The sequence below is a fragment of the Gordionus sp. m RMFG-2023 genome, chromosome 1, assembly GCF_954871325.1.
Source record: "Gordionus sp. m RMFG-2023 chromosome 1, tfGorSpeb1-WG-v2, whole genome shotgun sequence".
Taxonomy (NCBI): Eukaryota; Metazoa; Nematomorpha; class Gordioida; order Chordodea; family Parachordodidae; genus Gordionus; species Gordionus sp. m RMFG-2023.
In genome coordinates, this window is record NC_088775.1 from 33,260,604 (window position 1) to 33,285,608 (window position 25,005).

The window sequence follows — 25,005 nt, forward strand, 5'->3', positions numbered from 1 at the left end:
CGTGAGTGTTGGGAGCATTAGAATTTAAATGTGAGAATTCAGATTTGCTCTGGTTAAGCGAAAGTCCAATGGCTGAGCCCATTTCTTTAATTATGTTGACTGCTTTGGCGATTTCACTACAGGGACCACTCAAGATTCCATCATCAATATACCAAGCGTGGAGCGATAGAGTACATGAAGAGTTTATTGATTTCATGTCATTGATTCCAAGACTAAAGAGAAGGGATCCGAGAGGGTTACCCTGTTGGATACCCTCGACAGAAAGTATCTTTTCTTTGTTGAATTGTAAGATTGTTGGTGATTGGTAGCAAGAGAAAAGAAATTTGGTGTAAGCGGGGAAATGGAAGCAGGTTGAATGTAGGAACGTGTTGCGCGAAAAAGTGTTGTAGGCGTTAGAGAAGTCAATTTTTACTAGGGATTCGTTTTTTGGGTTATTTTCAAGGTGAATTCTTGTTAAGTGCACAGCAGCTTTACACCCACCAGGTATCCCTACACCAAGTTGGTAGGGGCTTAGAATGTGTGCAGCATCGTGTTTGATTCTAGATGCGATTAATTTAGCGACCAATCTACGGTAAGTTGAACCAATGGCGCTGGGCCGAATGTCCTTGTTTGGGTTTTGGAGTGCGATGAGTCTGGCACCGAAGAGTAAGGGGGTAATAAAGCTGGGTACGTCTCCATTTAGGATTTTGTTGACTAAGTTTGTGATTTTAGTGAGAATTGAAACCTGTGTACAGATCACAGGAGAGGTAATTCCTGTAAAAGAATTGGTCTAATCCCATCTAGACCATGAGCCGAATCCCGATGAAAAGATAGGATTGCTTTCCTTACTTCTTCCTGTGTGAAGTCTGCTGCACAATGGGAGTAGGGTTGGGGCAATATTGGCATAAATGTTGTTGTGGGATGCTTTGATCGAAGCTTAATTAAGGTATTTAAATTGGATTCCGCCAGAGTGTCATTGGTTGAAATGAGTTTGAGGGCCCCTTTGATATTAAGACTGTCAATTTTCTTCGAAATCAATGAGGCTTTTTGTTGAAGTGGGGTAATTTTTTTTTGTTTTTGGGATGTCTGGTGATTTGGGACTCATGAAGATGAGTGTTGATGTTTAAACAGGCATCTTTTATTTGTTGAGTTAAGGATTTTTGGAGTGATATGTCAGGTATTTTGAAAGTATTGTACCCGAAGTTTAGAAATTTTAACCATTCTTCTTCATTGTTAAAATTTTGCAAAAGAGAAGATATGCAGTTGCTGAGAGATTTAGCTACTTGTATTCTAGCTCCTTTGGGTATTCTCGTTATGATACTTGGTTTTGTGGAGTTAAGAAAAATATCTGAGAATGAGGCACCAATTACTTGGTTTAGAAGGGGATCTATGAGAGGGAGGGGAAGCGAGTAAGTGATCTGAGAAAGAGGCGTGTGTTTTGAATGCGGACACCTGTTAGAGATTGGTCCATGAACAAAAAATTCTCCATCATTTGTTAAATGTATTGGTTTCAGGCAGGATGGGCAGATTTTGCGTTCATGGGGGATGGCCATAGGTATAAAAAAAAATGCTGCCAATAATAAAGCAAAAGCGCCTGTGAGAGGTCTGTTGATTGATGAGCAAAAATAGCGAAGGAATGATGAATATGTATGTCAGAAAAATCGAGCAACGAGCGAGAAAGATGCTCAATATGAGAGGTTTCAAATAAAAAAAGGATTAATTATTAAAATAATATATTTAGAAAAACAATTAATTTTTTTTAAAGTTCAAGTTTTTAGTTTTCCTAAATATTAGTTTTATTTTTTTTTGCAATATAAAATATAGTATATGCTCAAAATATTATTACCATTTTTATGAATATTAGTTTTATTTTTATAAATTCAATATAATATTCTCAAAATATTAGCTTTTTACATGTATTTTTTAAATAATAAGCGATAATACTCGCTGAAAAATATGGTATACCTCATAGGTGAATTTTTGTATATACCAGGTCGAATATAATTTTAAAAAAATATCCGGGCCGGGCCTTAAATTTTTAAATCCGGGCCGGGCCGTGCAAATGGTACCTCTGCAGGTCTCTGATATATATAAAATTATAATAAATCTATGTAATATTAAATTTCATAATATTTTTTTAATTCACTCCATAGTTAATGTTTCGCCCTCCACAGAGTCTTGTTCCGATTCATATTCAATATCATTATTTTCTTTAATATTTTTAATCAATCTTAAGTTATGATATACTCTTACCTATTTTCCTGTTGTAGAAGTCTTCAATCGATTTCTGTTTTTCGTATAAATATTGCCCCAAACCTACCAATTTCTTTTTGAAAGAAAAGTCGAACTAGGAAAGGTTAGTAAAATATTAGCTACTTCTCTTAATGGGCAAGGTGGGCAAAGTGCATTCCACCAACTTGAGGTTTCCACATATTTTGGCTATTAAATATGCCGCTTTTACTTTTGAAATTTATTATATCACTTAAAATATTTTGATTATCACCACCTTGTAAAATACCTAATTCTTGTATTATATCACATGCGTCATCAAATTCATTACTAGTAAGATGCTCCCCTTGATATTAAGGGTTCAATAAATAAGCAGCATTGTGAGGAAATGTGTTTAGATAATTTTTTCTCTTTTCAAACATAACTTTAATTTTTCTTTATTCAGATGGAGTAAATATAGAATCATGGCATGATTGTTTTATATATTATTGGTAATTTTGATAATCATTCTCATTAATTTCACCCAATTTTTCGCTAGAGCTAAAAGTATTACAAATTACATTTATGTGATTTTTTGTAGAGGTTGATATTTTAGAATTTGAATAAAATTCTTCCTTAATTATGACAGGGTGCATAGTACTGCTGCTTTGTAAATGCTTGACCATTCATCAACGTGGTTAATATAGGACATCTTGCAAAATGCATAACGCTTTAACTGATTTACCATCGCGTACTTCTTGATAATGTTTCCAAACTTTGACCATAATCCGTAATATATTAGAATTTAACTATAAAAGATTTTAATTATTGTAAAGTTAATTAATCTTAATTATTTTATAATTATCGCCAATTATTTCAATAATTTGGCTAAATATTATATAAAATATAATATATAACTTTTTACCAGAATTCAAAAAATTATTTTGTAAATTTGACAAGAACAGCTTTAATTTATAAATTCAAATGTAACAAGTGGAAGTAACATAAATGAGAATTAATATAATTTATACTCGGCTAAATATTAAAGAAAATTTAAATTTATTAAAAAATAAACCATGACTTAGCTAAATTATTATATTTATTTATTTTAATAAAAAAATTCTTTTGTTTTCGATTCCCTCCTGATGCAAATATATTTTTAAATTCATTGTAACCTAATAAGATTGATAAATATGCTTTTAATGTTTACTAGTTAATTATATCAAAATATTTATTCGCAATAATATTTTAGAATATTTGACCTGTAAATTAACCTACATGCCAACCCTGTTTAAATATAACATATTTTTATTTATTTTTAATATAAAAACACTTTTTGGTGAAAATTATTTTGCGTGGAATCCTTTTTATTATAATTTAGAGTAGGGGAGACTGGGAATGGTTGGGGCAATTTTCGTTCAAACCTGAATATTTCAATAATATTAGACTAATCTGAATAGGTTAAACATCTTCTATATCTTAAAAGTATAGGTTATTTGAAATAATTCATATATATTTTATAAAACTATATTTTTTTGGAAAATTGATTAGAAAAATTTTCTTTTATCCCACTATGACATACACTGACACACATATGTGATAGTTATCCACTAATAAAATAAATATACAAATAAATTTAAAATCGATAGACTATGACACATTTGATTTTATTGATAATAATGCAAAACATAAATAAATATTGATTTTGGAGTGACTAAAAGATATATAATTATTTACACAATCTTACCTGTAAATAATTATATTTAAATAATCTTACCTGTAAGTAATTATAAATTTGTGATTGAGGTTTTTGGATATAAATTTAAGGATTTTCCATAATCCTCTGTACAGAAGATGTTCCTCTCTTTTATTGTAATTTCGCATATAGCTAATAAATGGTAAAATGAGCTGAAATGGCGTATCTCAACTATACTTTGACCAACCATGACTGAGCCTATTAACTTTACAAATATCATTCAGAATCATATTAATTCCTGTTTATTGATTCTGAAAATTTGTCAGATTTATTAATAAGGTTTTGACTTTTCTAAATTTATCAAGATTTTTAAAGTTTTATTTATAAATTTAATCTATAAAGTGCAATTATATTTTATTACTTTTGGTATGCTAGAACACATTTTCTTCTTAAAAATTAAATGCTAAATATTCTTCAAATCTTTTTATCCAATTATGTATGACTAATCATTTATGTTGGGTTAATATTTCATTTCTAAGTCAAATTATAATTGGAGTGACCTAACGTTCCCCTGTATTCAATGTACCCTGGTCTTTCCTACTTTATTTTATGTAAAAATTTAAAAATTTACCAGCATATTTCGTAACTTTTTTTAATAACAGATAATGGTAGATATTTTAGGAATATTTATTTTTGTTTGTTGGATTATAAAATTAAAAGTAAGACCAAAGAAAAGAACATAATCACAAGGTAAAATAGCTTTATTAATTGCAAGTTGTAATGCACTTTCAAAGTTAGGTATAAAAATTCGATATTTTTTTAACATCTCGATTTTGGAAGATATTCGAATTACATTGATAATTTATTTTTATTCTAAGGCCTATATAGTAAAATAAAGTTTATAATAAAAGCTGTTGTTTCTGTTATTTTTACTAAATTTTATAAGTCTATTATCTGGACCACGAACCCTGAACCTCCCTGAACTCGAACCTGTTCAGAAATATTTTACTGAATCAGAACCCCCATTATTTCATTTCTTATAGGTGAGATGGCCCACTCAGATTCTGGAGCTACATTAGTAATAATTTTTATCTTAACCTTTATAAAATAAATTATTTATAAAATATTTACCCTTTTATTGCAATTGCAATCACATTTTTCGTGCTTTATCAACCTGATATATAGTGTTCTACTCACATTAAATTGAGGACCATCTTCTCTCAGTATCACGTCGAACTGCAGAACCTGATAATATTGTTTTATAATTTTTCTCTCAATAAATTTAACTTATGAAGGGAATCCATTGAATATATTTTGTTTTTTTAAAAATAGTGCTTTTCAATTTTATTTTATAAAACTCTAACACTTTTCTAACCAATGGCGATCACTGCATTTTTTTTAACAAGCCTAAAAAACCTATAAGGCAGCGATAACTCAACTTCTACAAAGTTTTATACCAAAACATCTTTCAAATCAATCTTTATTAAATCTTAATTAAATTTGAAACGATTCAAGTGACCGAGTTAAGTTCAGGATTTATTAATTATTAGAATCAAGTTTTAAAAAGTAATCTTAAAAAAACGTTTTGTTATATAGATATGCATACCATAAATTCTTTTAAAGAGGTCTCGACTGGCGTGCAACTCAGGCAAGCGTGTAAGCAACAACCACTGCACCTCTCTATTTCAATGCAGGAGGGCCAAAACATGGTTCCATGTTTCCTGTAATTCCGTTTCATAAATTCCTTCTCTCTTTCAAGTTCCACGCACTTTACCCTAGGTTGACAACCAGCTTGATCAGATAAAACTTTGGCATAATTTATTTTATATATAGGATACTTATTTACCAGCCTGTGTAAGAAATTAAGAAAATTTTAATTTTCAAACCTGTCCCAAGTGTTCTAGTAAATTTTACTATTTTACGGCCTAGATTTTCAAAAATTGATTTAAAGATTTAGATTATGTACAAATTGGCTGAACCCACGGGTCTCTACTTAATACAATATTCCGAGAAAATCTAAACTTTGATAATACTCATTGTTAAAGTTATACTAAAGATAAAATCAAATAGAAAAAACTACACAATATGATATTAATTAAAAAATCTTGATTTTGAATTTTAAATAAATGTTATGACTGTATAAAAATGTCCCTACAAAGTATAATAGTATAATATTATATTTTAATGCAATATTTAATTGATTATAATTTACAAATATTGATATAAAGTTACCTAATTGGTTGTTGTGGTATTTAGCTATTTTGTTGTTCACTACAAAATTGAAAAATTATTTTAAAATTACAATTTGTTGAACAAAATTAAATTTACATTTATTCATATATGTACTTATTATTTGAGTTAACCAACATATTCATCATACAATAACGTACAAAAAATATTTTGGAAAATGTAGTAAAATGCAGGGGGATTTTTTGTTTAAATAAAAGTTGTTACAATTTATTAGGTTTTTCTTGTTTTACTAATAATATAGTATTTAAGGTAATTAAATAAAATGTATATCTATATTTTCCTATTGTCAAATAAGTGAATTGAAAAAGAAAATTTATAATTTTAAAGATAAACAGTTAATATGAAGATAAAATTTGTAAGGATAATTGAAATGTTTAAATTGTAAAGGTAATTGAAAGGTTTAAATTGTAAACAAATTAAATGAAAATTATATGAAATAATTATTGATGGTTGTATATGTCGTAAAGATAGTGAAATAAAAAATTCTCGTTTGAGAGATTTCATATATTAGGTATTTTCGAGTAATTTCTAATTCAAACATCCAAGATTTTTTGGGGCCCGGTTAAAAAGAATAGCATTAAAAAAGGAAGTACAAATTTAAAAGGAATAAAAAATATAATCTAATTCTAACAAAAAAGAATGCCGAGATACGTTCATTCCCAAAAATATGTCCCTTAATTACGCCATTGAGAAGATTGGTACTTTTATTTTCTCCAGATCAAATGTTCGCTTTTTCGTGTATATTGTATATATTATGAAAATCAGATAATGTTGCTAACATTATACAAAACCTATCCCGTGGCATTTTTAATAATTGATGGGGGCTGTAAACACCGTAATAAAAATCCATGGTTTATTATATTTTAGCAGAATGGTAACTCGTATGATGCATTAATCTTCATAAATATAGGATAAAATTACTTCTATAATATTTCTCTTTAAATGATTCTGGATAATTTTATCTATTTTTTTGCCGCACTGCCAGATGCGAAATTTTAAGTTTCGCTCCTATTTAAAAGGGTGAGTTTTACTTAGAGGAATAATTTAAAGGTATATACTAGCATAAAATTTGCGATTTTTTTCAAAACAAATTTTAAGATATTTATATGGTCCTTAGCATCGACAAAATCAATGCTGTATTCAAAAAGTTGGGAACATTTAAATTCCAAAAGTTTCGAATATAAATGTGAGTGCGGTATTATGCTTGAACTATTGTGCCTTTTGCTATATGCTTAATTTCTTAATTTACTACCCAGAAAGGGGTAAAACTTTAAACTAACATAAAAATCCTTAAGAATAATATATAATATAAAAAAAAATAAAGTGTAAATGTTTTTGCCCGGTTCCTGTTAAAGCACTCATAAATCAATCCAAAAATTTCTTGTAATTAATATGATTTTAACCAATTTTTATTGTCAGCATAGTTGGGTAATGGTCAAATGTTGGCATTCGGCTCAATCTATAGACGTGTGCTGGAGAAAATCCGTTAACATTAAAGCGTTATAATTTATAATAATTTTTTTTCAAATGTGTGCCTCTAAATATTTTTAAGAAAAACATCTAGATCAAATTGATATTTTTCAGCTAAGATTTTTTAGCGGCTAAAAATTGGCTTAAACGGCTAAAATTATAAATCCCCTAACTATAATTGCCACATAAAATTATTTTTATCATTATCTATATTTATTACTGATCGCCATATATTCTTGAATTAACAAGTTAAAACATATTTTTTAATAAAAAAAGGACTGGGTCAGTTTATTGAGAATGTAGTATGAGATAGCAATTTATGTTCAAAACAATTAAAAAAATTATGATATACATATTACCTTTATCCATCATCCATCATCCACATTTACAATTCTAATTCTTTTATTTAGAAGTCGGGGTTTTCACTGACTTATATGGCTTATCTTTCTGACTTGAGTTTGATATAAAAGTGTACTTTCCACATCACTTAAAATATATTTTTTTTTAGGTTTTCTTACTTAAACTAGTATCTAATTAACTTAAAAGCAAATTCCCTCGATTTTATACTATATTTATCAAAACTTTGGTTCGCTATCATCTATCCTTTTAGATTCACCCATAACTCATAAGTCATCCATCACACAATAATATGTGTTATTATTCATTCATGCTATCATTGTAATGATAGATGCTAAAAAGTTGCAATCTTCTTGATGTTTGTAGAAATAAACCCCACCGAAAAGAAAATTTCTTAAAATGGTAAAAAATTTTGAAATAAATAATCAACTTTCGTATGATCTCCCGTAAACGTTTGAAGATTTGCTTCTAACCGGTATCTTGATCGAGTAGCCTATAAAAAAAAATTACGAATGAAAGAATTAGACAATTATGACTTTTTTAAAAAAAAATTAAATGATAACTCTACACATTTACAAAGCAGATAGAACATCTTCTTAAATAAAAAAATTTCAATAATTAATCTAGAATAGGAGAAGGTCAGTTTTGGAAGGGGTTATGTGCTGCCCCTAACAATATGAAAGTAATTTAGTGAGATCTACCCCCCCCCCCCCCCACCTCAGTTTTTTTACAAAAAATAGAGATAAGCCGTTCTCCAACCATTAACATCTTAATAGCATATTATTAACTTTCTATCCTGCAGCAAAAATTAAAGAATTCATTTTTCGAGTACATATAATAATATTATTTATACGTTTTTAGTGTTCTTAATGCTAAGCTCCCGATAAAGAAAATATAAAATATTTTATCTATAGGTCCGAAACTAATTTGGTAAGCAATAATATATTAATTATAATTGCCCAATGAAAAACTTAGGATTACCCCATACCCAAGGTAATGGCTAAGGATCATAACTTTACTGTTTTATTGAGCAAAATATTAACAATTTAGATATTTATTTATTACTTCAAAGCAGGGTTGGCATGTCGGACAATTGACCTCACATATGGTCCAATTTGGCGAATAAATATTTTGTTATAATTAACTAGTATGCATTAAGCATATTTATCAATCCTAGGTTACAATTTATTAAAAAAAATATATTTATTTGTATCACGAAGAACTCGAAAACAAAAGAATTTTTTTATTAACATAAATAAATATAATAATTTAGCTAAGTCATGGTTTATTTTTTAATAAATTTATTTAATATTTTGAGTATAAATTATATCAATTCTCATTTATGTTACTTCCTAGAGGTCTGCATTGGGCGGGGTTTCGGCCCGCCCGCCCATCTTGGGCGGATGGGCGGGTAAAAATTTTTCAAGAATGGGCAGGCGGGTTAAAAATATTTGAAACTATGGGCGGGCTGGGCGAGCGGGTTAAGAAATTTAAACAATGGGCGGGCGGGTTAAGGAAATTTAAAATTTTTGTTCAAAAACAAACTAAAAAAAATAATTGTTTAAATGATCTATAATAATATTTCTTTTTTTTATTGTACCAATCGTTTTTTTAAGTGAAGAAAATTTACTTAACTATATTATGTAATAAACACAACAATAAAACTTTTTTCTTAGAATAAATAAACATTTTGTCTATTAAAAATTTCCTTTTATGGGAATGTAATAAAACTTTTCTAGTGCTTCTTCAGAACGTGGATTTAGCATTGCTGGAAGATTTTTAGAACAAAGAAGAACGTGTTTGAATCCAGAAAATGTCGATTCATTATTATTTTTGCATTATAATTACATATAATATTAATTTTACATTTATATTTTTTTCATAAATATTCAATTTGATCAAATAAATTGTACATAATTTACATTGATTATTTTTATACTTATATTAATTTCCTAAATTATAAACTTTTTGTAGAAGTGTAATGCTGAAATATTTTTATTAGATGCTTAAAAAAATGAAAGAATGACCATAATTAAATTTTATAAGCGGGCTTGGGTTAAAATTTTTTTTTATAAATAATGGGCGGGCGGGTAAAAAATTTTAGACTAATGGGCGGACGGGCGGGCGGGTAAGGAATTTTAAAGAAATGGGCAGGGCGGGCGGACTATATTTTTTGAAAACTATAGGCGGGCTGAGCGGGCGGTTTAAATTTTTTTTAAAACATTGGATGGGCGGGCTTTTCCACTATTACTTCCACTTGTTATATTTGAATTTATAAATTAAAGCTGTTTGGTCAAATTTACAAAATAATTTTTTCAATTCTGGTAAAAAGTTATATATTAAATTTTATATAATATTTAGCCAAATTATTAAAATAATTGGCGATAATTATAAAATAATTAAGATTAATTAACTTTACAATAATTAAAACTTTTATAGTTAAATTCTAATATATTAGGAATTATGGTCATACCAAAGCATCAAGTTTGAAAACATTTTCAAGAAGTGCGCGATAAATCAGTTAAAGCGGTATGCAGGTTTTACAAGATGTCCTATATTACTCGCGTTGATAGAATGATGAAGCATTTATTACGCAGCTGTACTATGTGCCCTGTTATAACTAAGGAAAAATTTTAATTAAATTCCAAAATATCAACCTCTACAAAAAATCACATAAATGTAATTTGTAATACTTCTAGCTCTAACGAGGAATTGGGTGAAATGTGAGAATGATTATCAAATTGACTTGTGACACAAGAAAATTTGATTCCATTATCTCTGATCAATTTACAAGCAAGGCGATTAAACGTAAATCTCAATCTTGAATAACTGGTTTCATAGATAGAATAAATCCCAAATAAAAAAAATGAGATCGATCAATTGTTGCAAAGGCTATACGAGCAATTTACCTTTCCACATCACTGAAAATCCTTACATCCAAGAATACTTTAAAAAAATAAGTAACATCAGAAATGAGAGTATTATTAATTTTATCAGCATTCTACTAAATTTAAATACTAAGGAAAATAGCCATACGTCAGATTATATTGCCCAGGAATTTAAAATTTAATTCATGAATTGAATCCGGTAAACGTATATTCTTTGGTTACTGATAATGCTGCTAACATGAAAGCAGCCTGGAGAATTCTAAAATCTGAATCTATTTATAATTTTATACAATATTATGGTTGTGCATCGCATACATTGCAGTTATTCTTTCACGATTGAACGACTTCAGTTGCCATATTTCAATGATTAAAAAAATACATACCAGCTGCAGTATTTTCCCGTAATACGAATCAACATGGTATACCATCTACATTAAGTAAAATTAGCCAAACAAGACGGGCATCGTCAATAAAATGCATGGAGCAAATACAAATATGTAAGAAAGCTCTGAAAGCATCAACTGTTGAAGAAGCTATATGTGATATTTGTCCCATAGAAATTACCAATGAAATATAAAATAAAGAAATATTTTGGAGGAAAAATTTAAATTTTTAGCTATACTCCAACCTATAGCTACCTCATTGTTGAAAGTGCAATGGATAAATGTACTTTGGCCCATGTAAAAAACGAGAGGCTTAATTTAGAAAAACACTCTTCAGAAAGAAATTGGTCGGTTTGTGGCAATATTACGAAAAACAGAAATCGATTGAAGACTTCTACAATAAGAAAATTGGTAAGAGTATATCATAACTTAAGATTTATTAAAATAAAAAATAAAATAATGATGTTGAATATGAATCGGAACAAGACTCTGCACGTAGGGCAAAACATTAACTATGGAATGAATTAAAAAAAAAATTATGAAATTTAATATTACATAGATTCATTATAATATTATATATATATAATAAAGTTATATTGGCATAAAAAACATTTATTTGAATTTGACCATATCTGACCGGTCAAATATCGGTCAATTGACCGAATCGTATAGAAATTTATCAAAAATAGCACATTTTGAGTTTGCCCATTTTAGGCACTTACATGTTCAAAAATATCTTTTGACATGGTGTAGACGTTAATATTTAAAAATAATCTTTTCGCAGCTTTATTCAGATGTTCGCGTCAACATTGCTACTCCATCTATCACGATACCCCGATCTACCCTATACGCGATGTGACAGTATACTGAACGAGTATAAAAATCATTTTAGGCCTTTACATATAGTCTCCTTAATCCACACTAACCTTTATTATATTATTTTTGTCAATACCTAAAACAATATATAATTATGCAACATCCATCTGTAACAAATGAAATGATTTCGTTATTAAGAAGAAAAAGTTAGGACGGATTGCGTTTCTTCCCAAATATACTGTCTTTGGATGTTCGCAGGTAGGGGATACTGGGGCTATTTCGGACATTTTTAATTTAGAGTGCCATAAAATTGTGAAAATAAGACTTTTTCCAAAAATAACTATATGAGTGGCAACCCCCCATCGACTATAATTTCATTATGCTAAATAATTTTTGCCTATGGTATTTTTGTTCCGAACGAATTTTACGAGAATCATTTTTCGCCGGGTTTGCCCCAAGCCCATCCCGGACACAACCGGGATATTTAGGAACAATTGTTTCTTTGCTTTATTTTAATAGAAACTGATTTAAAAATCTACAAATTATATAAATTAACTTTATTAATGAATTTAATAATCCTTGAGGCCCATCATTGACCAAATGTTAGATGTGGTTTTACTAGATTAGTATCTACATAAATGCAATCAGTATTAAATAAATATTTGTTCAAATTTTTGAAATTTTATTTTATATTTGTTAAGGGGTCAAAGTTGTTTACTACAGTATCAATTTTAATGTGTGGAACTGAGTAAATTAATTTTAAAACCAAAAAAATTCTAGCATACTTTTTTATAACTATTAGTTATTAAAAGAGGTTTTTTTGCATTAAAATTTTCCAAAGTGTCCGAAGTTGATTTTTTTTCCACAAATTATATTAACCTATTTTAGTTACAAATTTCAAGTCTTCAAATAGTTTTTAAATATGAAGACTGTTCGGATTTACCCCATGTCCCAAATGCCCCTGCACCTATATAGTCTTGGGACGAACATCTCAGGTTCCATACTCTAAACCTGACAAAATTAGAATTAATTTTATGAGTATCATTTTCTCTGCCAATAGACACATCATGTGCTAATAAATAATTATCCCCAAAGAATATTTAAAATATTTCTAAAATGTTTTGGAACCAGTCATTATTTAGTTGTTGATTGGAAAATTTTAAAAAAATCGCGATGGCTGAGAAAAGAATTCAACTTAGAAATGGGCGCGGGCCTAATTTTTTATTCACGGCCACCCCATTTACGGTGGCAATAAAAAAATTCACGCTTCACGCTTACTACTAAAAAAAAATTTGACCGACTCGCCCGCTCACGAAGGGCAATATTTTAATTACGCCCGTCATGCCCAAGAATTTACGGTGTTCTTAAATTTTCAAAACTTTATTGATATACTTTTATACTTTTATGCTTATTTGAATCTATTCTGTTTTTATTTCTCTAATTACATTTTAATAACACAAAATAATTACAATTTCTAAAATCAATTTTATTTAGAAAAAGAAGAATGTCCATTTTTTTATTTCAGTTGTGTTCGCCTTTCCTCTAATAAGCAATTGGCTATGGAAAATAACCTTTCACTAGAAGCCGAACTTGTCGGGGCTGACAAAACTTTACTAGCTAATTTTCTCATAAAAGGAAATGAATTTTCCTGTTTCCAAACTTCAAAATATTCACATTTATATTTGTTTTATAAGATGAATCTTTTAAGTTCATCTTCACAAATTTTAACGGTAGATGTTAAGGCTTCATCAGAATTCTCTAAATCTTTTATTTAGAGAATATAAAGTTCATTATGCAGGATGAATTAGAAAAGTTAATGATAGTTGGCATTGCTTTATGTATATCGTCGAATTATAAATCATTTAGCATTTTAAGTTGTTTTATATGTATCTGCCTTTTCATCGTCTATTAAAAACTTAAAATTTCTGAAATTTAAATTTAGAATTAAGCCCTAAAAGAGATATGTCCTGTTCTTTAGGGTTTTGATTATTATTGTATCACCTTCTATAGGTTGATAAAATTTTATCAATTTTTACCATAAATAAACTTCATTTATAGTGGGATAGAATCTCCGCTCAGATTACCTGAGCATTCTTCGAATATTGTTAAAAAATTATCTAACTAGCCTGTAATATTTATATTAATGGTATCTAATTAATTCTTGTTTGTTAAACAGGATTTAAATAACTTTGTATCATGATATATGCATAGTTCCATCGTTATTATATCTTCATTGAAAGTCTTAGCTTGCTGTTTGCTGCAGATTACTTAAAATATTGCGCTATCTTTTTTACACCATTTATACTTAAAGTTAAATTATCTTTGAATTCAGTTATATTTATTACATTTTAAACGGCAGTAATTTTTTTTAGATTTATAGGTAATATGAGAAAATTTAAACTATAAGTTAAGATGTTTCCTTTAATTTTGACTGATTATAATTAAATGATTAGTATACAGTAAAGGATAAATGAAAATAAAACATATTTAAATTAAATTTAATACCAAATTTCCATTGCTGTGGGAGAGTTGAGAGACTTTAAATTATTTTTCATTTTATAAGACAGGGGAAAAAAATGTAGTTTATAAAATGCGTAATTTTTGTTTTCAAAAATTATTCCTATTTCAAAAAGAATTAAATTAAATTAACAAATATATATATTATAATTTACAATTTTAAAATTATAAATTTATATTCTAAAAAAACAATTTAAAAAATTACAAATTTATATTCCTTAAAAAACAATTTAAAAAAAATTAAAATTTCCTTGATTTAGGGAAAATTTATGATCGCATCAATCACGCCCGGCAAAAATTTTGGGAAGACCGTCACGCCTAATAATTTAAAATTTATTCACACTCACACCGTGACCCATCGTGTCATGCGTAATTTCACTGCCCGCTCTCACCTCTAATTCAACTTCCTCCTATTATATTCTAAAAATTTTATAACCCTTAAATTTTTTATCTATCAAAAATTATATTTAAAACCTTATTATCAGTAAATACTTAATAATCTTATAATGCCATTCTAAAAAAAAATCCAAATATATTATTTTATAACCAATCCGCACCTCTTTAATTAGAAAATGATTTCATTTATGATATTAAATTATTGATATAATATAAATAAACTCTTCATAAAGTCTTGGGTTGACATTGTTGACAATTTCTTCCAAATAGTAATATTTTGGTAATTCATAAATTCCATCGATGACATTGATGATCCTTCTTCTAAGTCGGGGTTAAAATTTACATGAATTATTTTTCCATTAGGGGTTTCAAAGTTAAATTTGTCTGCACTAACTTTAACCAAGTCATAATTGTTTGCTTCCATGTTGAATGGTAAGTCCCGCTGTTTTAGTTGACTGAAGTCATGACCACTCATGTAATTCGTAAGTGATTCCATTTTAGACGAAATTAATTTGGCGTTGTGGATTGTTCCGACATCGTTTTCCTTTTTATTATCTTCCCGCCCAAAAGTTTCGGCGGAATTTTTGTAGCTTCCCATGTCATTCTCTCTTTTTACATTACTTTTATGGGAAGGGTCTGTATCATCGTAATCATTTTCCGAGATGATTTTGATCTTTTTATTATTCTTGACCACTTTAAATAAATTGGCCTTCTCAGGATAAAGAGCGTTTAATAGCCATACTTTAGGCCCTTTGTCTCTTTCATTTGCGCCTGTAGAATTGGAGTTAACTGACAAATAGATAATATTTTGATTTGGCAAAATCTGGGACGGTCTATGGGCCGGAATTCTAAAGCACAATTTTAGGATAATCGATGTTAATAAATAGATTGTGATAATGTAAATGCGTCTCATTATACTGTTCAATCATCAAGAGTTGATGACTCTTTAATTTTATATTTTCGAAAAATAACGAATATTGAAATTAATCTTTTAAATTATTATGAATATTTGTGAATATTATAAAATAATTTATTATTTTATGTTAATTTTTAAATTATAATGCGAAATAAACTAATTAATGCAAAAATGTTCGATTTGTTTAGAACATATTCTTCACTTAGTTTACCTCTATTTTTTCAATTATTTATAAAAATATTTTTGTCAAGACGTTGTCGAAAATTTTAAACATTAAAAAAAACGTCAAAGAATATTTGTAATATATAATATTACATATAAATATTATGCAAATTTTTTTTTGATTTATAATAATTTATTTTGATCAAACAAATTGTCAATTAATATTGAAACATTACTATCGTCTTTCTATCCAAGGTTTATAACCTTTATGGCTTAACTCTTCTCATTATCCAATGCTAAAGCTTATGAAAGGGAAAAATAGGTTATTAAAATATTTATATTCAGTGCCCAAGAGGAATGTTGGTACTAAATTATTTCTTAAAATTCCTTAAGAAAAACAAGAAACGAATAAAATATAATTATATATCCGGTGACTCCAAAAAAAACGTAATTTTTAAAATTTTTATTATTTTATGTATGCGTCACTCATTTTTTTGTAAAGTTTCGTATTATAGTAAAGAATATACATATGTAACTTAATATCTTAAATTTTTTTTTTAGATTTGATCCAGTCATTTTTTTAGAAAATTAAGATCAAAAATTAATTCAGATGCGCATCTTTTTTCCAATCTCCACTTCCCTTGATCTTAGGCTAACTTGATTTTCTCTCGCAAAAATTGCGGATATACTTCACGAATTATTTTTATTAATGAAAATCTTTAATTGGTTCTACAAATGATAATCTAATAATATAATCAATGAAGTTAGTGAGCCATTGTGCAGATTCTATAAATCGTAGGTAATTAGCAGACAAAAATTTATATGTGGATAAAGAGCTTTAAAATATCACATTTAATCGTCCAATAAGGCTTTGGCACTGTGGTACTAATGGTAAAATTTCTTTCAATTGATTGATATAAAGGCATTAGAATCTATCATTATTCATTGATTGATTAAAAATACATAATTTCATGATAATATTTTCAATTTAGAAAATTATCGTCTGCTTTTGTTGGGTGCTAAATAAATGGTATTTAATAATAACAGTTATTTGATAATCTAAATATTTTATGTCACATTACGATTAGGTAAAAAAAAAACTAAAAGCGAGCGCATCCTATACAGTCCAAACACAATGCAATATATCATATCTCTTTTTGAACAAAAATATTTTGAGGGTCTTGAGTTATTTTTTTCTTCAAATTTTAGCATTTTGGATCTCAATTTTATGAAAAAATTCTATCAAATTTTCAAAAATTTTATCAAATTCTCAAAGATCTAGCCAAACCTGTAAATACCTTTAATTTTAGACTTGACTGGACTAATCCTCAACATCAATATATTTGAATCGACTTTTAGATTGCAGTTTAAAAAATATTAATGCAAGAATATTTGGTTTATAAAGTTTTCTAAAATCAAAATTCAAACTAATTAAGAGTTAAGCTAGAGAATTATATTGATTACTCATTAAGATGAACCTTATATTAGAATTTTTATATTTGTATTCGATTTTGTGACAAATATTTCAGTCAAGACAAATTTGTTCTTTTTTATTTAATACAAATAAATTAAATCAACAAAGAAATATCGCACAAATTCGCTGTAATTATTATATAAATTTTCAAAGAAATTTCATTTAATAATGAATTAATAAATATTTTTTAAATATATTTTTAAAAATGTCCTTACGGCTAAAAAAAATTATCATTTAAAAATTTTGAGCTAATTAGCAGGTAAAAAATTTATTTTTAATATCATATCTCCTTGTAAAATAATTCATTAAGAAAAAATAATAATAATTTAGTTTAAAAAAAAAGAAGTTACCTGTAAGGTTAATTTTTATATAATTTTTTTTAAAAATATATACATTCAAATTTTGACAATTAGTTTAAAAAAATTTATTTTAAATCAATTTAATTTTTATATATTTATATACGCTGACGACTGAATAACGTAAAACATATTAATTACAATAACCTGACTCGGACTGGGTTTTTTGGTCGAGTTTTGTAGACTTCAACATATGTAAATTCGACGAAAATCACCTGCTCTATCAACCTGACCTCCTAAAAAAAATTTTCCAAATTTTATTAGTAGATAGTATATATTATTTAGGAAATAAAACTACTTAGATTTCCTCACAATTTTATAGTAAAATTTTTTTTAAAACCTTTTGTAAATATTTACTTGCAGTATTGGGAACCACCGTAAATATTTTTATCTAAAATATCCTTTTTTTTCAAACCTTTTGTACATATTTACTCGCAGTATTGGGAACCACCGTAAATATATATTTAAAATTCAATATCTTTTTGCACCCTTGGCATTTTTATAAGATATATTTTATTTTCAAATAGAATGTTGTAATTTCTTAATTTCCTTGACAAAAGGTACAGATTTATATTTTTATTTAAAAAATTCATTATTCGTTACATTTATTTTGACGATTGTGCCAAAAGAATCTGCAGTTATATAAAAAAATTTGTCCAATATTATGTCTTTATAATTAAATTTTAATTCAAGGCAATGTACCACGCTAATCATGAAGGAAATTGGCTTTATTTATTTGAATCGAAAATATTAATTCTCTAATTATCATCTATTGTAATTGTTTTCAATTTCACCGTAAGGGAGGCAGCATATTTTGCTTAGGATCAGATCTTTAAAAAGACCAAGTCTATTTGAACACTTTTGTGATACAGCTACTAATTTATAAAATTATCAAAGCCACAGCCAGAATCATAGATATTTTAATTGCTAGATTTGTTCAATCAAATATTTCAATGTGAATTTGATATTCAGATATCTCAAGTATGCACCAAGAGAAGTTCATCGTATAATGAATGTTTTTATTTCCACTTTTTATGTTGTTAACCTTGATTTAGCTGTTATAATATGCCTCTAGATTTACCAAAAAGAAGCCCCAAACCTTGGTAGTTTTTAGAAAAATCTATGAGGTAATAAAACGAGGTTGTTAACAACACTATCCATTTGGAAATTATTGAAAAATTAACTCAATCTAAAAAGAGATTCCATATATTTTTTCCTAAATAGAGAATATACATTACAGTTCATGCAATATTTCTTAAGAATATTTTTGTGTATTACTCTATATATTCAATAATTAATATTTGATTTTTGTTAGAATTTGAGCCATTTTTTACAATCAATAATTCTTATAAATTTATATATATTTTAAAATTCGCAAAAAAAATTACATTTATATGCAAAAAAAATTTCAGAGGTAATATTTTCTTCACTAAACGGGTAAACCCGGTTTTTAATCGAAAACTCAGAGTTACGCCAATTATATATATTAATTATTTCAATAGCATTTATGTGCATAAATCAAGCGCGTCGCTAAGGAAGGAGCGCAGGAAAAAAGAGCCCCCTGAAAAATTTTCATACCATATGTTGTTTTGAAAATGTTCGTTAAAAAAAAAAGTATAGCTAAAATGATATAAATCTTTATTTGATGATATTACAGATTATGTAGACATTAGAAATTATTATTTTTTTAGTCCCTAGTACTAAATTTAAAAAATTTCTGATGATTATTTTATTAAAAAAATTAGAATATATTTAAAAAATTGTCTACCTAACAAAGCAAATTCTTGGCTAACCTGATGCATCCAAGTATTTTATTTACTTTTTGTTTCATATAATTAGAGGTCTTTGCAAAAGTTGCCCGGCCCGAAATTAAAAAAAAAATTTGCTCTAAGCTGGCCGAAAATTTTTAAAAAATTTGCCTTAAGCGCCAGGCCCAAAATTTCCTAAAAAATATTGCCCGAAGTCAAAAATTATATTATATTATTTTTATTATATAAAAAAATATAGAATAAAATTAAATTACATAAAAAAAATATAGAATAAAATTTTTTATTCAATTATCATTCCATCCTTCATTCATCATATCATATAATAATAGTCTATTTATCTCCATCGGTTTTATTAAAATTTCATTTAAGAAAAAAAAGAAGGGGGGGGGGGTGGGAAGGTGTAGATGTATAATAAAATAATCTGTTTGAAATGACTATCATTTTTATGATAATTTTTTTACTTTTTTTAAACTCTGATTGCCCATTATTTGTGACCCATCGTCATTTATTATTTACCACTATTTGTAATTATTAGTTATTTCTGATTTCCTAGACCTCACTCTCCTCGGCCAAAGGCCAGGCCTAGGACGAAGTCTTAATTCAAATAAGAATTCCGTCATTACAATTTTAAAAGATGTACATATAACTGATATTCTTTTAATTTCTTCCTCTGTACATAATCATACGAGTGAAAATATAAAGCGCGAATTTAATGTCTAAATCTAATAGGATATTTAAAAATTGATAACATTTTTTTTACTAATTACGACACCTTGAGTATATTAATTTATAAAATATAAAAAATAATAATTTGGAAAAGGATAAATATCATAGTAGGGGAGACCGTGGATATAATGAACCCGTGGTTATATCGAAACGTGGTTTTATTTTCTAGAGTTTTAAACTCTAAGGGATAAATTTTTTTACCAAAACTATATAATTATATAATGCATATGCGGATTTTTATATCCATCGGAGAATTTGAAGAAATTTTATAATGCATTATATGATTAGTACCTGCAAAGGTAACTTTTTAAACCTCTACTATTTTTAAAAAAATAAAGATTAACATACATTTTTACCACCCATAAATCATCTTATATAAAAGAAAAAATCCTATTTTATAGAATATCAATTTACTCGAACAAAATTGATATTATAAATACTTCAAAATATGACCTTAATCAAAGTGGTGGCATTGGGGCTAGAGGTTAGAACGAGCCTTTTTACAATTTTTTTAAAAATTTCAACTAAAAAATTACCATGGAGAGAGCAAAAGAAAAAAATCAAGAAATGGTATTAATAATAAAAACGATTGTTTAGTGTGTAAAAAAATTATAACAAGCATCATATCAAGACTGGTTTCAATGTAAATGTAGTTTTTGGTCACACGGAAGATGTTGCAATTTTAATCCTTTTTTTATTTGCAAAGATTGTGAATAAAGTTCCTATCTTTGTTTATAAATGATTTTATATATTACTTTTATGCTTTAAATCATTAAATGTGTAAATAAAAAAATATATAACTTTTTTGTGGAAAATTAAGCAGAGCTTATAATAGCCCCGAGCAACGGTGGTTCATCCCCAGGTAGGGTTCACTCGTTCCCCCAAAAAAATTCCAGTAAAAATAAAATTTTGAAAAAGTATTAGATATGTATTTTTGAAATTTAAACCATAAAACTAATAGAGCTGAACAAAATGAGATATTTTTGATAAAGTACTTTTAATTTTTTTAAGGTTTGCCTTTTAGGGTTCGCCATAACCCCGTTCTCCCCTATGTATGCCTTATTTTCCCAAATATGCGATTTATATTATGATGTATTTATCATCTTATATATTTAAATCTCATTATATTATATAATATATCTAATTTAGATTTTGAAATATAATTTTAAAAGATAAGTATGTAAAAAAAATCGTACCCTTCTAAACAAAGGTATCCCGTCTTTACAGAGAATCTTTTATAGAGAATGCAAATATAGAGAAACTTTTATAGAGAAAACAATTGTAGAGAATGTCGTTTATAAAGAATATCGTTTATAGAGAATGATTTTATAGAGAATTTATTTTATAGAGAAACTTTTAAAGAGAAAACAATTATAGAGAATGTCGTTTATAGAGAATCTCATTTATAGAGAAAGATTTTGTAGAGAATCTCGTTTATAGAGAATGATTTTATAGAGAATTTATTTTATAGAGAAACTTTTAAAGAGAAAACTATAGAGAATCTCATTTTAGTGAATGATTTTATAGAGAATCTCGTTTATAGAGAATGATTTTATAGAGAATTTATTTTATAGAGAAACTTTTAAAGAGAAAACAATTATATAGAATGTCGTTTATAGAGAATGATTTTATAGAGAATAATTTTATAGAGAATTTATTTTATAGAGAAACTTTTATATAGAAAACAATTATATTTAAATGTCGTTTATAGAGAATCTCGTTTATAGAGAATGATTTTATAGAGAATATTTTACAGAGAATTGTTTTACAGAGAATTATTTTATAGAGAATATTTTACGGAGAATTGTTTTAGAGAGAATTATTTTATAGAGAAGGATTTTATAAAGAATAAAACAATTATAGAGAATCTCATTTATAGAGAATGATTTTATAGAGAATCTCGTTTATAGAGAATGATTTTATAGAGAATTTATTTTATAGAGAAACTTTTAAAGAGAAAACAATTATATAGAATGTCGTATATAGAGAATGATTTTATAGAGAATTTATTTTATTGAGAAACTTTTATATAGAGAAAACAATTATATTTGAATGTCGTTTATAGAGAATCTCGTTTATAGAGAATGATTTTATAGAGAATATTTTACAGATAATTGTTTTAGAGAGAATTATTTCATAGAGAAGGATTTTATAGAGAATAATTTTATAGAATTTTATAGAGAATGATTTTATAAAAAATGAATTAAGTATTATTTAAGAAATAAATTTTCTCAAAAAAAACAAGCCATATGCCGTCATATAAATTCTCGGAACCCTTGAATAAAAAAAGGGAAAAAATAATCTTAAAAAAAATTATTCACGTTCCTGATTTGTATTGCTTATGATTAATTATGATAATATTTTTGAGTTTTCTGTTGTTATTTTTTAAAATACGCTGAACAATTAGAAGTAGTAATGCTAAAATTATGAAAATGTTTCCTTCTTTATCAGTTTCTATTAGTGCTTTGCTTTAACTAGTAGAGTAGCCATTAAAAAAAAAACTATTAGCAACAAAGCCAGCCTTACACCAATTGTTTTAGAAAATTTTGTCAATATTTAGTTGCTTTGTGCATTATTTTAATCTGCTTGGCCCGGCCCCGATTTTCAAAAAATATATTATCTATTTTTAATTTGCTTAGATAATAAAGGTGTTAAAATATTTGGTTTTAAAATATATGGCCCGGCTCGAGTTTTTAAAAAAAAGCTTTTTTTGACCCGGCCCGTGTATTTAAAAAAATTAAAATACGTCCCGGGTTTAAGGTTGGGCCAGGTCTCTGATTTAGCGCTTTTATAATTTTCCTAATAAATCTGATTTTACCAATTCCGAAGAGAATCTACCCTGGGAATTTCATACGATTGCTCCAATATTTTTTTGTATTTAATAATTTTATTTTATTTTGTTTTATTTTTTCATTTTAAATCATAAATTGAGCGCGTTTTATTAAATTTTAAATTTGATTTCGCTGAAAATGCATTATAATATGTATAGAATACCCACCCTATAAATTTCAGAAGATCTTATATTGAACCTCTGAAGAAATTTTAATTTACATTAATCTGAAATTTATAAGCAATGTTAGTAGCCTAAAAATCAGCTAAACCTAATTTGGCTTAACCGAAAAATCGCCTAAAACTAATTAGACAAAATGTAGGGACTAGGAGCTAGGCTAATCGCTCGTCAGCGTTACGCATCACTAAGCCTAGCCTTTATTAAAATTATTTAATATATTTATTATGTAACGATATATGACGGGCGATTAACCGAGCTCCTTAGCCGATGCCTAATTTTTGAATAATTAGTTTTCGCCTATTTTAATGCTAAGCCTAATTATGCTTAGCCGATTTTTTAACCTAAAAACTTGGCTAACCGTTTTGGAATTGCCTAAAATTAACCGATTGCAACATTAAGGGTGGGCATTCTACACTTATTCAGGTGCATTTCTGACAAAATCAGATTTTTAAATTTAATAAAACGCACTCAATTAATGATTTTAAATGCAAATAATAACAAAAAAAAACAATACCCATCAAACTATAGCCTTACCAAAATTAAGTTTAGTTAAAAGATCACTAGAGCAGTCTAATATTCACAGGGTAGGCAAGGAAGGCCAGGGGGTGGTTGGATCATTTCTGTCAAAATCGTCAAAGGTCCGAAAATAATTTTATCTGAATTTACAAGATGATAGTTCAAACCCTTACCTAAAAATTATACACCGACAAAATTTAAAATAATACACTTTTTTCTCTAAATTGATTTTAGTAATATGAAAATTTCTTATTACAACCCTAAACTCCTTAGCAGTGTAGAGAAAGATGAATCAAAATTTTAAAATGTTTTTTGCACTTGTTAAACATTCAGAAGATCAGACTTTTAATATTTATAAGAAATTTTTTATTTACATATAGGGATTATATTTATTGATACCAATTTGTTTAAATATGGTTGGTTCACAGACAAACTTGAATTTCATCATATGATTATAAGAAGTTTTGTATCATGATATACACTGATTTCCATCGCATTGTAATGTCTTTCTTTAGAAAATATCGAAGCTTGATATTTGCAGCAGATTGCACAATATTTTACTAACTCTTTTACACTTAGAAGATATTTTAAATACCTAATTATCAAAAGATTTTGCATCATATATTATAATACTACCACCTTCTTCCCCCACTCCACTCATTTCCTATACCACATCAAAATTAGAACAACGGACCAAATACAAACTACCCATTTTAATTTCAATGCCAATCTTGAGTTATAACCCCTTCTCCTGTGGTAAAAGGTCCTGTTTAACATTGTTTGAATGGTTAAGCGTCTTTTTATTATTGATAGTCGGTCTATAGATCTGGTTATAAGCAAGTATAATTATCATTAATATTTAACTTCGTATCATTAGGGCTAATTATTTATTCAAACTTTTCTGTTGGAAGGGGGGGGGGGTAGGTGTTTCTTAATAAAAAAATTTCATGATTAAAGCAATATTTTTATTTTCCAGCATAACATAAGGATTTTCATTATCTACGCTTCCTGAGACAGATATCTTACTTTTCTTATATATTTTTTATAGGGCCTTGCTTTCTACTGTAAAAAGAGGAATCATAAATGATCGCTTCAGCTTGTTTAATTAATTTTAAT

General features: G+C 27.3%; 1 protein-coding gene across 4 annotated transcripts in view; it reads right to left on the minus strand.

Annotated features, from left to right (window-relative positions):
* The window catches only part of LOC135931658 (uncharacterized), a 67,905-nt gene extending 51,945 nt beyond the window's left edge, over window positions 1-15,960 (minus strand). For 2 of the 4 annotated variants that reach the window (XM_065468912.1, XM_065468913.1), the window contains exons 1-5: window positions 15,183-15,960; window positions 8,391-8,453; window positions 6,116-6,154; window positions 5,490-5,689; window positions 5,015-5,128 (exon numbers count right to left, since the gene is read on the minus strand). In XM_065468912.1, coding sequence (XP_065324984.1) covers window positions 5,015-5,128; window positions 5,490-5,689; window positions 6,116-6,154; window positions 8,391-8,453; window positions 15,183-15,873 — 1,107 coding nt within the window. In that variant the 5' untranslated portion in view covers window positions 15,874-15,960. Of the gene's footprint in view, window positions 1-4,736; window positions 4,764-5,014; window positions 5,129-5,489; window positions 5,690-6,115; window positions 6,155-8,390; window positions 8,454-15,182 lie in introns of those variants that run through there. The other 2 variants (XM_065468915.1, XM_065468914.1) reach the window with 2 other exon arrangements.
* Window positions 15,961-25,005: the final 9,045 nt, after the last annotated feature.